The 15,843-nt window shown below is 44.2% G+C and overlaps 2 protein-coding genes across 4 annotated transcripts; one reads left to right on the top strand and one right to left on the bottom strand.

The window, feature by feature from the left end:
* Window positions 1–1,295: 1,295 nt before the first annotated feature.
* LOC106585684 (heterogeneous nuclear ribonucleoprotein K) lies at window positions 1,296–10,589 on the bottom strand. Of its 3 annotated transcripts, none has more exons than XM_082968649.1 (17): window positions 10,379–10,589; window positions 9,207–9,274; window positions 8,950–9,103; window positions 8,627–8,724; window positions 8,296–8,352; window positions 7,284–7,327; window positions 5,899–5,971; window positions 5,611–5,724; window positions 5,265–5,393; window positions 4,822–5,156; window positions 4,586–4,639; window positions 4,283–4,328; window positions 3,606–3,621; window positions 3,158–3,190; window positions 2,952–3,019; window positions 2,499–2,668; window positions 1,296–1,916 (listed from the first exon to the last, which is right to left on the bottom strand). In XM_082968649.1, exons 3-17 carry the CDS (start codon window positions 9,008–9,010, stop codon window positions 1,886–1,888), a joined length of 1,329 nt encoding a protein of 442 aa, XP_082824775.1. In that variant the 5' UTR covers window positions 9,011–9,103; window positions 9,207–9,274; window positions 10,379–10,589; the 3' UTR covers window positions 1,296–1,885. The 3 variants fall into 3 exon arrangements, with proteins under 3 accessions (XP_082824775.1, XP_014027633.2, XP_082824776.1); XM_014172158.3 differs by having other exon boundaries at window positions 1,296–1,729; XM_082968650.1 differs by lacking the exon at window positions 4,586–4,639 and having other exon boundaries at window positions 1,647–1,916.
* Window positions 10,590–10,933: 344 nt separating this feature from the next.
* On the top strand, window positions 10,934–13,677 carry rmi1 (RMI1, RecQ mediated genome instability 1, homolog (S. cerevisiae)). Its single transcript, XM_014172155.3, has 3 exons — window positions 10,934–11,223; window positions 11,493–11,705; window positions 11,791–13,677. Exons 2-3 carry the CDS (start codon window positions 11,556–11,558, stop codon window positions 13,420–13,422), a joined length of 1,782 nt encoding a protein of 593 aa, XP_014027630.3. The 5' UTR covers window positions 10,934–11,223; window positions 11,493–11,555; the 3' UTR covers window positions 13,423–13,677.
* The last annotated feature ends 2,166 nt before the right edge of the window (window positions 13,678–15,843 follow it).

The raw sequence follows: 15,843 nt of genomic DNA, 5'->3' as shown, positions 1-15,843 counted from the left end.
CAATGACCGAACACACCTCCAGGCTGTGTAAGGGCTATTTGACCAAGGAGAGTGATGGAGTGCTGCATCAGATGACCTGGTCTCCACAAATCACCCAATCTCAACCCAATTGAGATGGTTTGGGATGAGTTGGACCGCAGATTGAAGGAAAAGCAGCCAACAAGTGCACAGCCATATGTGGGAACTCTTTCAAGACTGTTGGAAAAGCATTCTAGGTGAAGCTGGTTGTGAAAGTGCACAAAGCTGTCATCAAGGAAAAGGGGGGCTACTTAAAACAGCCGCACATGTGGTCAATCAGAATGAGTTCTTCCCCACAGAAGGGTTTTTATCATAGACCGGAATACCCCCACAGACGATCCCGGATGTGAAGTAGCCGGATGTTGAGGTCCTGGGCTGCCGTGGTTACACGTGGTTGCGCCTGCGAGGCCGGTCGGATGTACTGCCCAATTCTCTAAATCGACGATGGAGGCGGCTTATGGTAGAGAAATGAACATTCAATTCTCTGGCAACAGCTCTCTTGGACATTCCTGCAGTCCACATGCCAATTGTACACTACCTCACCACTTGAGACATCTGTGGTATTGTGTTGTGTGACAAAACTGCACATTTTAGAGTGGCCTTTTATTCTCCCTAGTACAAGGTGCACATGTGTCATGCTGTTTAATCAGCTTATTGATATGCCACACCTGTCAGGTGGATGTATTATCTTGACAAAGGAGAAATGCTCACTAACAGGGATGTAAACAAATGAACAACATTAGAAATAAATAAGCTTTTGTGTAGAGGGAAAGTGTCTTGTCTTTTATTTCAGCTAATGAAACATGGGACCAACATTTTACATGTTGCATGTATATTTTGTTCTGTGTAGTTAACACCATCTGCTCTAATTTGCACACAAAAAGTAATTGAAGAATATCTAAATGCATATTCCCATAAAACTGATTGATATCAAATGACTGGCATGCAGATGCAGTTTGGGCATTTTGTGAAGAATTATAATTCACGATTGATGGTGATAGGCATCTTTAATTTCAAAATAGGCTAACTTGGCATTTGAGGGTATTAAAAATAATATTTTCTTGAGACAATGTGTGTGAGCATAGGCAGACATTGCAATTGGAGGCTGTATTTTATGAATATTCTATAGGCTAACTCTGTCGGTACAAACTTTGACGGGAAAAAAATGTACAGCCAGGAAACGTAATGAATAATAAGGATACTTGTGTATTTATAATCCCCCACCCCGCATGCATCCTGAAAATATATTTAATTAACTGAAAAACATAACCAAGAAGTTCAATTTCCTACATTTATTTTTTTTTAAAAATCATAAAATGTTCCTTACCACAACAACAACAAAAAGCTTACATTCTGCACGTTGCACTGAGTGATAGTAAGGGGGTGGGTGAGAAACTCCAACACAGAGAGAGAACACACACACGGGACAGGCTTACTCTACTGACAAACACACCATAGAAATCAACCCATCCAAAAAAATAGATAATGTTCACTAGTCTCTCAGGAGACTCCAAATATTTAGACAAATGTGTTTTAAAAATACAGATACAAGAGATGGAGTAGAGAACTACACTCTAAAAATGCAGAACGTCTACATTAAGCACAGGAATGTTGCCCTTAAAAAAAAATTTAAAAAATGCCCACAAACCAGGGGATTTGCTTCAATCTGAGTCTCCTTGTTTAGAGGAACTGACCAGAGGACTGCTTCACACTGAAATATAAAGAGTCAAAAGAAAAAATAATAAGAGAATTCGCAGGAGTCAATTAAGATATATAGATAAGAGGGGTTGGGGTGGGAGAGGGGGACGAGAGTCAGAGAGAGAGAGAAAGAGAGAGCACAGGATGTGGGCGTAGTCTGAGGCAAGGGTTAGTCCTGGTGTCCGAGCAGGTGCAGTGCGCTGAGGGAAGAGGGAGGGAGGCAGGGTTAGTCACCATGGCTACGATGCAGCGTTAGCATATTAGCATCTGCGCAATGAGACAGGCTGAGGTTTGCTGGGGAGACAGAAGAGGAGGAGCCTGTGCCGTTTGGCAGACTGTGATTTGTTGTCGATTCATCTAACTAAAAACAACAAAATCACTAGTCTTCCACACAGCAACAGGCAGGGAAGAGGTCCACTCCCTGCTTCACACTGTCATAAAATCACAATTCACCAATCATATTCTTCAAAAACCAGACATTACCAATGAAAATATTGATCTCCAGTTTCGTATCAATATAATAATAGTTTGTACAGAATTCTTGTACAATCAGTTTAATACACAGACATTTCCCAAAGGGAAGCTCAAACTACCTGCACATTGCATGGGAGGAAAGTGGTTAGTCACCATCAGCAGACAGAGAAATAAAATAAGAGGGTAAAAAAAAAATATATACATCTAGACATATATTTTGAGATCAAAATGTGGGTTAAAAACAGGGAGGAAAATGTATAGAAAGGCAGACATGATCTCTTTTCACTCAGAGGGCATCCAGAACTTGCCTATTCTGCAATAGGTACTGGGCGTTTTGGATCTGGTCCTGGGTGCCGCTGATGGTGATGATGCGGTCTTCTGAACCCTCCAGTGGTTCGTCGATCTTAATGGAGGCGCCAGACTCATGCCGGATCTGCTTGATCCTCTGGCCTCCCTTACCGATGATGGAGCCGGCCAGCTGGAGAGAACAACTCCACAGTCAACAGAACGTGATGCACAAGAAAAGTGTGAAAATATATGTGTGAGAGAATGTGAGTGTTGTGTTGCATTAGGGTTTCATAGGCCATGGTGGGTGAGACAGACCAAGTCATTACTCTGTATGTCATTTGTCAAAGGCTTAATTTAAAGGAAAAAACTAAAACCCGCAGACACTGGGCCCTCCATGGAATGAGTTTGACACCCTTGCTGTATGTGAACAGACTATGTGAGGTAAAGAGTCATCCCTCTGGTTATACACTCACGTCTTTGGGGATCGTCACTTGTGTGGTGATGACTGGCCCTCCCATATCATTATAGGAAGCGCGTCCACCTAACACAGACAAGGAGAGATCAGAGAAAAAGCTTGAGTAAGTGTGGAGGTTCTATTAACAGAACCGGAACATATTTAATGATAACATGAGCTAACAACATTGAATACCAGGCTGCCGAGATGCATTTCTATACTCACCAGACTGATAGGAGTTCCAGGACGAGCTGTTATCTGTTTGAAAAGGAGAGAGACCGAGAAAATAGATCTACACGTAGGGAAATTGGCCTTACAGGTTGAAGTTTATTAGAAAATATGCTTAAATCTACACATCCACAGCAGACTGGTACCATAAACAAATAAGTATTTACCAACCTGATACACAGAGTAGACCAACACATTTTAAAGATGATATCCCATATAAACATACCTGAAAATGATAGTAGACTAGAAGCCCTGGTGTAAAACAATATGCTCAAGACTTGAGTCAGTGTAATAGAGCCTTATAGATTAGACCAGCTGAAATCAGGTTCTAGAACATACACTGGAGAACCACTAGCCTTCTATGTGCCACTGGAGACAGCAATGACAAACAGAACTCAGACTGGCCTTCTAGACAGAACCCGATAGGAAGAACAGAACAACTCACCATATCCACCCCCACCCTGCAGAAAGACAGAAAAGAGAGGGAGCAGGGTTAAACCCACATCACAGATTTCCTTCTGATCGGTTGTATACACTCAAGGCCGGCATGCAATCCCGGCCTTGCATGGTCATGATTGAGTTGCCCAGCTTGTCCAAAAGCCCCTATTTGATACTGTAGAACCCTCCCCCTGCTTGCAACTCTATCAGCCACTCACTCCACAGCTTTCACCTGCTATTCAGAGGCTCCTCAGTCACCAGGGCAACAAGCGATTCAAAAATCAGTTGCCGAGCAACCGGAGGCAGTTTCTGCCAGCTTTCAAAGAGAGCCCACTCATCTGACAACAAAGCGTTATTATTAACACCTAGCAACCACAGCATAGTCCCACCCCCCCATGATTGAGTAGATGGTAGTGGTTATGGTGGTATGGGTAATTATAACTGTGGGTAAGTTACCCAGTACCTGTGTTTATGGTATGGTTTACTGTGGTAAACTCATGTTTATTACATTTCATGTTAGTGGTAAATGTATTGCTGGGATTTATTGTATGGTTAGCTGTGGTAATTATCAGGAAATTGCAATCATTGTCTAGGAAAGACCAACAGCCTTTTCAGTCTATGATGATGCTTCAGCCAATAAATGCCAAGAGCACTGCTGCATGCATTTAGTCATGTGTCACTAACCATGTTATCACCATAGCGATCTCCTGGTCTCCCTCGCCTGTCACTGCTGAGATAGAGAGAAAATGCAAGTCTGACTTGAGGAAAATATTGACAAGGCAGAGAGTGCTTTTCAGCAGATCTCTGATCCAAGTCAAACAACACAGACAGAGAAAAACACAGCATTCACACAAAAGTAAGAGGTGATGACAGACTGATGGCAGAGCTGAGACACTGATGGGACCAGTCTCAGGCAAGACTGGCTGCCTGACCACAGTGCTGACTGGCTGACACCAAACCAGGGGATTCTGCAGGAGAAGTACTTACTTTTGTCTGTCATCTGCACTGCCCCGATAGGAATCATAGGAGTAATGGTCATCTCTGCAAACAACGTGGAAATGGAACACATACATGAGCCCACACACACACTATGAATGAAATACATACTTAAATGGGATCATATATCTGCTGCACCTTTAAGAGCAAACCGATGTAAACAAAGCAAAATGGATTGTAAGAGATTTAGAGAAAGAGATGGCAATGAGATGGTGTAGCTCTCTTACCCTCCTCTGTGTGGTGGGGCCAGTGGCAGGTTGCGGCCACGGCTCCCTCCCCTTCCCCCTCTTCCTGGGTGGGGTGGCGGGGGTCCACGGCGGGGGCTCATCTCCTCATAGTCCCTGCGGGCGGGGGGCATGGGCCCACCTCGACCACCTCGCCCAGAGGGCATCCGGTCAAACCCTCCGCCACCACGTCCACCTCGCATGTGGAAGCCCCCCATGGGGCGCCGTCCACCACCAACACCCCCGCGCTCCTCAAACATCACGGTGAAGCCGCCGTAGTCATAGGTCTCGTCGTAGAAGTTAGGGTCGTAGGGCTGGGTGCGCCCTTTTATGGGAGCCTGAGGGGGACAGGATGACTCAATTTCTACAGTTGACTGGCTGTGGTATGTTAAGCAGCTCAGTCAATGGTTCGATAAGAGAACCAACAGTTTGATCAGAACTCCAACCTCAGCGATGAGATCCAGCATGATCTTGATGCACTCGACGACACGCTCAGACTTGCCGCTGACCAGAACCACGCGGTCTGTGGACTGGGGACAGCACTCCTGGAACAGCTTGATGTTGGTCTGGGTGTTCTGCAATGGTCAAAGTAAACACTGATCAAATAAGACAAAGCAATGCCATAGGTCTGAGAAGAACCCACAGAAAAACATGGAATCAGGGTCACCTACTGTAAGCTCGAAGGAAAATGTGCATTCTTATGGGACAGGTTTATCTCCCTGGTTTTAAGATGTTCTCCCATTTTTTTAGCTACTGAACATGACCCAGGCGAGAAGTTCGGCGTAACTGTACCTCCCGCAGCTCTTTGATCTTGGCTCCCTTCACACCAATGATGCTACCTGCCAGGCTCTGGTGGATCAGCAGCCTCAGCTCACAGTCAAAGTCCATCCCATTGTACTGTTGGTACTAAGGAGGATTGGGGGTAATCAGAGAAAAGGACATTAGCATCACCATATTCAGATCTGTGCATTTGATATTTATATGTTTTGTTTTATCAACACACTCAATGTCTAGCTTTACCACAGGACTATCATTGAAAATGGTAGGCAGCCATTAGGCTCATCTCCAACCCAGGCTCACCTCCTCCAGAGTAGGGATGATCTTGAGCAGGATGTCTCCAACTGTCTCGATTTCCGCACCGATGCTCAGAATTCTTTAGAGCCACCAATCACAGTGCAGGACATTCCCAGGAGGCCCAATCAAATGGTGACAAGGGACATAGAGGAAACAAACAGTATTTCAAAGCCGAGGTCAACTCTCCCTCAGCAAAACTTCCAACCATACCGTCTAATAAAGAATTAAAAACCCATTCCCTCCCACCCCCGCTGTGGGGGGTTAACCAGGTAGCACTCCCATTGAAATAGATTTACTAGAATGAGCATTCCCATTCAAGTCAATGTTCTGTGAAGAGTGTACCAGCGGCCATATCTAGTAATTATATTTCCATGTGCACCCTCCAAAATCACAACTGAGGAATAGAAATGGACAGACCAAAACCCATTGACATCTATATAACGTAGCAGCAGATATCCATACATAGACAAATAAAGACCGAAAAAAAGTAACTCCCTTCAAAGTGTGTCTGACAAAGAAGAGGAACCAAAACAAAACAACAGGTAAAAGGAACCCAAAGAAAGCAAGTGTGTTTTAGTGACCGCTGGAAGAGGGAGGGGGAGGAAAGGTTGGTGGGTGGTTTGCACCAATGGGGCCTGCTGCCATCGCACTAAAGGAACTGTACTGTGGCTCAACATGGGGGAGAAAAAAAGAAGAACAAAAGGTCAAGAAAAAACCAAAAACAAGATGACAGTAGTAGCCGAAGCCCAAAAAATATCAAACTATGGAACAGTTTAAAGTTAACTTAAAGATGGGTGAGAGTTGGCAGGGCAACAGAGAGTTATGCTCCCCACTATTGGACAGAAGGATGTTGAGGGAAGGCAAGGGCATGGGCCACAGGCATGAGGTGACAAATAAGTTCATGTTCAACAGTTTCAACAATGGCAAAGGTAATATGAAGAGTAAAGACAAGAAAAAGACATACAACACTTGAACCCTAGCTGCTCTATGGCAGAACATTCTTTACAGTAATTACAGTGGTCAAACCGCCCATAAAAATCAATGTGGGAACAAGGTAGAGGGTATGGGGGGAATGTGAGAAACTAAAACAGACCAGCACACCGATTCTGAGAAGGAGGGAGGTGAGGAACGTGGAAGGGAAAGATACTGTCACTGAAATAAAATATAGAATGTTGAAATACGGTCATTAGAACAGAGGCAGGTTTAAAGTACTTGTTGAAACCCTCACTAAAAACAGAGGCTTATAATGCTGTCACTGAACAAATGGAGGAAAGTTTACATGTTTGTCACAGGAACAGAGGCAGATTTTGATATTGTCACTAGAACAGAGGCAGGTTTGTTTGTTTATTTCCTGTAGTCAGGTAGTGAGAGGGAGGAGCTTAGGGACATACCGCTCAGGCCCACTGCTGTCTGGGACTGACACACTGGCATTGAACTGCAAGGGCCGTGGGCGTGGCATGGGCAGGGGCCATTCGAGCACACAGATGTCAATCAAGTAAGGCGCCCATTTAGGGAGGGGCACGATTATGGGCAGGGCCAACCAGGGTGTCAGGTGGGCGGGCGCAGGAGGGGCGATCCAGAACATGGGCAACAGAGGAAGTGGGCAAAAATAAACAAAAATAAAAAACAGGAGAGGGAAGAGGGAGGGGGAAGAGGAATACATTTTAATACAGGCTAATATTCTTCATTGTGATTTCATTCTCTGAGATTTTTTTGTTTTAAGAGTGCAGAAGTGGAGATAGAAAAGGAGAAGACAGGTATTGAGGTAGAGAGAAAGACCGGTAGAATGAACAAGAGCAGAAAAGGAGGGGGAGATGTAGAGAGGAAGGTGAGAGAGGGATAGTGGTAGAGGAGAGGGAGAAGTGGAGAGTAGAGATAGAGAGAGGTAATGACATGAAATTAGTTGAGAATTGGCCAGGTTGTTTATATACAAGACATTTCCTATAGAATGATGAATTGGCTTTGGGTGCTATAACAGCTCTACCCTAAAATACACTGGGCCCACTCAAGTATTAATGACAGTCTTAGCGGTGCTGATGCCTGGTAGTAATATCACTATTCATTAAACAAAAAAAGGCCAGCTGTTTCATATTGATTTTCGGGCGCCATTTGATTACAATGACGTTACACTTTGGAGGGAATATTCCATAACCGGTGTAAAGCAGGTCTCAATACACATATCCCTGCATTAAACGTTACCCCAAAACAGCATAGCTTTACTTCCCCAACCACAGTTAACAGACCCATTTTCTTAAGGCCAAACTACCAAATGTAAAATGCCTCAACTTTCACATATAAAGCATTAAAATCATTCATTCCCAAAGTACATCCCAGTATAAGGGGGTGGGTACTGTTAATATAACCCGCGCTTACCCCAATAAGAAAAGGTGTAAATGTACTCACGTCTGTGCGCAGGGATTTTATGTTTTTACCACCCTTCCCAATCACGGCTCCTGCATTCTGAACAAAAAAATTAGAGAAGTCAGATGATATGAAACTTATTGTGATACATTTAAAAAAATCCTCAAGACATCAGCAAACTACATAATTGTAAACGGATCTTGACGCCATTAAATCAGACAATGAACCACAGGGGGTACAAAATTGTAAAAGTTAAACTCCCAGATCTGGTCAAACAAAGGTTCAATAAAAAAAATGGGGAGGAAAGAAGACAGGCTACATTGCAGGAAATGCCATGAGGAGATTGTGAATGAGGAACAGAAAGCAGACTGACTTTGCTCTGCAAGAGTATGCGGAGCTCCACCATGTCCTCTGTGTTCCTGGAGCGCTTATAGGACTGCTCCTCATCAGCGTCCTCAGCAGGACGCTTACCTGAGAAGGAAAAATCTGCTCTGAACTTTTTTGGCACATATCTGGCAGCTACAATTTTGGAACTGAAATGCTTATATTTTAGACCATTGATAAATAAGTAATGAATACAGGAGAGGACATAGACGGTGCACCATACAGATTACATTATTTAAAATAACTATACTGTTCATATTCATTTGATATACTAGTAACATATAATTAATACACAAAGGGATTATAACTCACCGTTGGTTTCTGTGTTGCTGAATGACGTATCTTCTTCTTGTTGTTCAATTTCTGTCTCCATTGTCAGTTAACACCGGGCAGGGTAGGCCAGGCACCTCGGTCCTGGGAGCAGGTAAGAGTGGGGAGAAAGGAGAGGGCTCCTCGGTCTGACTGGCTGTGGGGGGGACATGGTCGATGTAACTTGATGAGTGAGATTTGAGTTTTCAGACCTGACGAAACAGTCAGTATGGCAGACTAGCCTGGTAACCAACACTTACCGCTATTTATTGGAAGAAGATGGGCGTGTTATGGGCGGAACGTAACAAGTCTCAGAGCCGCTGCTAACCTATTGAGAAAAAGCTTAGGTTGATTAACGTTAGCTAGTGCCATAAAAAGCCGTGCCCAAGAATAATCTTACATGACACTGATACGATTACAAAACTGTAATAAATGCGGATTAAGGTTGGGTAATGACACATTTCAGAAAATAAAACAGCAGATGTGATGAGGTGTAGCATCTGGAACAGCATTGATTTAAATTAATGCGTGAGTTGAACTCTTTACAATTCTGGAAATAAAAATGTAAGCTTTAATAACAACAAATTCGTATTTACAATGACGGCCTACACAGAGGAGAACAGATGACAATTTACGTTACTGAACTAATCATACTGATGCGGAATTAATTGATACACATGCACATTTAATTTATGCATTTAATGTCAATCGCATGAGTTAAGTTTCAATGTCGTTGCATTTGACAATATATTCGACCTGGCACAATGTCGAAATCTGAGTCTGGACAACAGAATGTCAATGCAATGGGCTGGTCTCAGAACCATCTCGCACCGAGAATAATCTTGATTTTAGCTACACTGGACACATGTTTAGCTAATTACGGTAAAAGTATGCGTTTGCTCATCGGGCATTCCGTTTAGATTAATGATGTGCGCATAACGTTTGAAAACCCAACGATGTAGGTAGCTCTCTAGGCTAGACGAGAAAATGTGCACGCTAGCTATGTGAGTAAGAACAAACTAGCATCCATCTTGGGAAGCCAGTAAATGCATTCAGTTGGCTAGCTAACGTTAGCTTCTGTTGTTTAACTAGCTAGCCGTTGGGATGTTAATATTATGTAGGTAGCTAGTTTAGTAGTTATGGGCATGAAGAAACAATGTATAACTTTAAATAAACCTATGAAATCCATATCTACAATTGACGATTATTATAAATGTAGCCGTGTAAACTAGCTAGCTATGATGAAAACAGCTAGCTACAGTAACTTGCTAACGTTACACCGGATACAATAATTAGCTAACATTTGCTAGCTAGCCATGCATGGCTGGCATTGCTTTGGTCATGTAGTTACGCAAATGATTTCGCTCATACCATCGCATTAACATGTAATTTATTTGTTACAGAGCTAAATAGAAATGTGTGTAAAACAGACCTGCGCTACTCGTTTTCGACCCTTCTCACTCTGACGAAGAACGCAAGCACAAAAATGGCTCTGAAAAAGTGCACTGAAGAAAGATGTAGCCGCTTCGATTGAATTGGAAATAAAGAGCAAGCATTGGACAGCTCGTATGCCATTCACATGATGGAGGCGTGTCTCAAACGATGTTGTCGCTCATTCTTCCGTGGTCTGTGCTGTAAGGGATCCTTGGGTCGTCCATACCCCCCCCCCCCCAGGTAGGGCTGGGTAGGGTTTAGGGTAGGGACGTGCCAAGGATATCGGATTGCAGTGATGATGTCTTCCGGTTTTCACTACCACAGCCACAAAGTCAAAATTGCCTATCGTACAAATGTATGAAAACAAAAATGTGCTTTTTGGTCATACTTTAAGGTTAGAGTTAGGCATAAGGTTAGTAGTTTGGTTAGTGTTAAGGTTGGAGTTATGTTTCAAATCTGATTTTAAGAATAACATTTTAGAAATAGGCGGGGTTTATGACTTTGTGTCTGTGGTAACTAGTGAAGTGGTAACTCATTCTTCCGTACCTAGATAGTTTGGTTGATTTGCAGCAGGCTTCGCTTTCAGTCTTGCTGATAATGTGAATACTTACTAGTTATGTTCATATAGGGCTGTATCTTGCTAATTCTATCATAGTTCTAACATGTAGATATCACACCTTTAGTATGCTTCGCGAAATGTCAAAAAAAGCATTATGGGAGCTTGCCTAAGCTCCTCACAAACATTTTCATTCTATTCTGCCTCCAAATTTTTGGCGCCTTGGCGATTCGCCGAACGAAAAGCAGTTGTACTAGTCTTCTCGTACAGAAAGACTAAAAACCATTGTAAGTAAATGAAGGTTTCTCATTTTTTTTAAGTGACTTCTGTCACTGTTTGATATTAAGTTACTTCTCTGACTTGAGTTTCTTGTTTTCATATACATGCATGAACACTAGCTTTTTGTTTCTTCAGACTACTGAAATGAATGTTCTCTTTTAGATACGTTCCATTCCCATTGAAAACAACCGTCGCGTTCTTATTATACTTCAGTACACAGATTGTCATCTGCATGGCCAGTGAGTCTGCTCTCACTCTGTCCTCTGGCACTTTGTAGGCCTATGAGAAATTGCCTGGAGGTTATCTGGTCAACTGTTAAGTGGCACCACCTGACAGAGGGATGAGCCCTCAGGCTGTGCTAGCAACCCAGACCTGGCTTCAGTCCTCTTGGCAGATCCAGGTGCCTTTCGCCTGGCTAGAGGCATGTGTGGAGTGGCTGCAGCAGGAAGGAGGAGGCGCCCCCCTGCCTCAACACCAGCTTAATCAGCAGGTACCATTTCATTAACCATTTTTCTCAACTCCGGTACAAATGAATTGAAGCTCTTTACACAAATGTAACATTTGTGTCGTTGCAGGTCCTGGATCAGTGGCTGCTGACCGATCTACGTGACCTGGCCCACTCTGTGCTCCCTGCAGGGCTATCTCAGGCCCAGAAGTCGGAGCTCAGCGGCAGCTTCTGCGTGCAGCTGGACTCCCTACTGGACATTAGCCAGCCTGCCTATGGCCAGCTTCAGCGCTGGAGGGGCACTGACTGCACCAACGAGGCTGTGTCAGCCGTCACCCAGGCCACCCAGCGGACCTGGGAGGCCAAACCCACACGCATGCTGCTGCTGCAGCTCACTGATGGTGTGCAGACCCTGGAGGCCATGGAGTACCAGCCCATCCCTGCACTCAGCACCACCCTCAAGCCAGGAGTCAAACTGCAGCTGCAGGGCCAAATAACCTGCCGGCTAGGGGTGCTACTGCTGAAGCCAGGCAACGTAAAGGTGCTGGGAGGGGAGGTGGAGGAGCTGGGTGAGAGGCACTCTCAAGGGAAGGTGCTATGCAGGGCTCTGGGACTGCCTGAGGAGGAGCCACAGGGTCCGGCCGAGCAGCCAGTGGTCCCACAACCAGTTAACCAGCAGGCTGACAACCAGGAATCAGACGACCTGGAGCTGCTGGCCAGCCTGGAGACCCAGGAGAGGCAGGTGGGGTGGAGTGTGGAACCCAGCCTGGAGAGTGGCTACAGGACCCGCAGTGAGGAATCCTCTGCCTCTTACAGAAATGCCTCGTTGCAGAGTCAACGCGTTGAAAGCCTTGCAGATTCTCTACTCGTAAGCTCTTCACCCCATGAGGTCCTTGAACTGGACAATTTGGACATTCCAGATGAGGACTTTGATGACCTTCCCCTGGATGAGCTTGATGGTATGATTTTCCAGGAGAGCCCAATCCAACTGACAAACAGGAGAGATAATCAAAGAGACAACCTGAGGAGAAGGCAGGAAGAAGTATCTAACCACTACGCTCCACCATTAGATGACATGAGAAACGAAAGCCATTTTGACTCCCTTGATGAGAGGGATGATCCTGTTTTGGATGAGGACATGAGCTGCTTCTTCCCACCAGAGCCAAAAGCTTCTAGACACGAGCAAAGACGAGATAGTACCTGTGTCAGAGAACTGGGAACAGGCCAGCCCTCTGTGGCAGGAGCAGAGAGGCTCTCTACCAAAATCCCAGAGAGTGTGGCGACCGTGACACTCGATTCATCCCCGTTTACGTACCTGTGTTTGCTGCAACAGGTTGCTATGGGCGCCTCAGGCCTGCCAGAGTGCGTGAGTGAGGTGTGTGTGAAAGCCTTCATCGTCACCCTGCAAGGGAACCTCAAATGCAGTAAGGGGGAGTGGTGGGTCAGCGCCTCAATCTCTGATGGAACTGGTTACATGGACGTTCACCTCTCAGACCAGGTTCTGACAGGCCTGCTGGGGTTCTCAGCGGCTGAGAAGTCGAAGTTAGACCCAGCCCGGAAGGACGCAGGGATGAAGGCGTGTCAGCAGGGCCTTGTGGACATGTGTTGTGTGATGACTCTGAGGTTGGACCCCGCCGGTGGGAAGGCTGTGGTCCTCAAGGCTGATGCAGTCACAGAGGAGGACTTCCGAGCCCTGGAGGAGCGAGTGAAAGGCAGGCGTGGGCAGGAGGACTCTGGGACCTGGACCAGTGGAGGCTGCTGAGGGGAGGACGGCTCATAATAATAGCTGGAATGGAGTGAATGAAATGGTATCGAATGCATGGAAGCCATGTGTTTTGTATTTGATACCATTCCACTTATTCCACTCCAGCGCTTACCATGAGACCGTCCTCCCCAATTAAGGTGCCACCAACCTTCCGTGATGTGGACTATGGAGGACTGCTTTGGGGAATTATGGGTTGTGATGACTGCCTTGGATGTAAGTGGATTTCCAGCTCTCTGGTCCACTGTCATATGCTTTACGGTGCCTCTGTTGTAAAACTTCATTCATGCAGCCGTTAGGCTACTCTTGAACATTTTTGAATGTTCAAGGGCAACAATGTTAATAATTAGAAATTATTCTACAAATAGCTTTTTTGTGTGTTTTGAATGTGAAGGAACACAAGCTTATTACAGTAGTACTAAAATACAGTATTTTTAAGTTAGCCTTCAGTATTTGATAGTAGGTATGCAACTGTGTAGATGTCCCTCACTGATGGTTGATTAGATTAACTGTTGCTAATGTATGAGAGTTTTATTTTGATGGATAAATCCTATTTGAATGTTTTTCTCTATCTGTACTCTTAGAATTACTTTACACCATCCCTACTTTTGCTGCAGGTCAGTCCATGTAGCTTACTACACAATGACACATTTTCGGTCATATACCTATGTTAGTCTTTGAGTTGTAGAGTGGTGCTCAGGCCATGGTCAATTCGCTCTGTTCCCCCGTAAAGAGACTGAGTAATAGTCGGCCTTGGCTCATTGCTATTCTGTGTTGTGCACACGCATCCAGAGCTTTCGTCTGATTTCATTAAGCCCTAACCAAAATTAGTAGCCTGCGTTGCATGTCATTAGCCTGTTATGCGTTAATGACTGGGCCCGCCGTGAGAAGGGTGTAGTCCAGAGTAGTGAGCACCCATAGGCCTGGGGAATTAGCTGCAGAATGGGACGACGGGCTTGGTTGGGTGGGTGGATTAGAGGGAAGCCACACATTGGTACAATGTTCTAACTGTTCTATGTCTTACTCATATTGTTTCATGGATGAAATTGTATTTATAGGTTGAACACTGTATTTATTTGGATAGTGAAGCCAAACATTTTTATGTGTCTTTACTCCAACATTTTGGATTTGAGATTGAAGTGTTTCATATGAGGCGACATTACAGAATGTCACCTTTTTATTTGAGGGTATTTCCATTCATGTCTGTTTTACTGTTTGGAAATGAAATCACTTTATCTGGCCCCCCCCATTTAAAGAAGCCATAAGGGTTATGGATTATCATGAATAAAGATCATACACCCCCCCCCCAATAAAAAGGCTAACCTGTCCTGTTATTGGTAATGGTAAAGGGTTTATGATGTAGTGTCTCACTCATCATTATTCATGATTAATTCATGAGTGTTCAGAAACATCTTATCTGCTCACTTAGAAAGAACATTTATCCAGTTAGTTACTATTGGACAAAACAAACTGCAAATTAGTCCAACTTTGTAAAGTCCCAAGCTTGGTGTAGTCATTGAGTGAAATGGGCCCAAATACAAAACTTTTCACTACTTTCATACACTATAAGTGAATTTGGCAGAATAATTGACATCTTCACATGGGGGGACCAGATTCATTTCCACACGGTAAAACATATGTATGGAAATGCGCTCAAATTAAGGTGACAATCTGTAATGTCGCCTCATATGAAATACTTCAATCTCAAATCCAAAATGCTAGAGTGGATGAGACGAATAAAAATGTTTAGCTTCACTGTCAAAATAAATATGGTATTCAGCCTACAAATACCCTTTACAGCCTAAAATGTAATCCATGTAACAATATGAAGAAGTGTACCTCTTCACAGTCCCTAAGTCCAGAACAGACTATGGGAGGCACACAGTACTACAAAGAGCCATGACTACATGGAACTCTATTCCACATCAAGTAACTGACTCAAGCAGTAAAATTAGATTTCAAAAACATATGAAAACACCTTATGAAACAGCGGGGACTGTGAAGCAACACAAACATTGGCACAGACACATGCATACACGCATTACACACGATAACATACGTACTATACATACACATGGATTTAGTACTGTAGATATGTGGTGGAGTAGGGGCCTGAGGGCACACAGTGTTTTGTGAAATCTGTGAATGTATTGTAACGTTTTAAAATTGCATAAACTGCCTTAATTTTGCTGGACCCCAGGAAGAGTAGCTGCTGCTTTGGCAGGAACTAATGGGCATCCATAATAAATACAAATACCTAAAATCAAAAATGTTGAAGTATAGAGCCAAATAAAATATTTTAGCTTCACTGTCCAAATAAATACAGAAGGGAGTGTATATGCCGAGGATGATTACAAAGGCTCAGCTGGTTGGCGTATGGTGCTTGCAACAACAGGGTGGTTGGTGGGTTTGAGTTGCTTG

This window comes from Salmo salar, chromosome 24 (genome assembly GCF_965601325.2).
Source record: "Salmo salar chromosome 24, fSalSal1, whole genome shotgun sequence".
NCBI classification, from domain to species: domain Eukaryota; kingdom Metazoa; phylum Chordata; class Actinopteri; order Salmoniformes; family Salmonidae; genus Salmo; species Salmo salar.
Note: the sequence above shows the minus strand (reverse complement) of the source record. Positions and strands in the feature narration are given on the sequence as shown.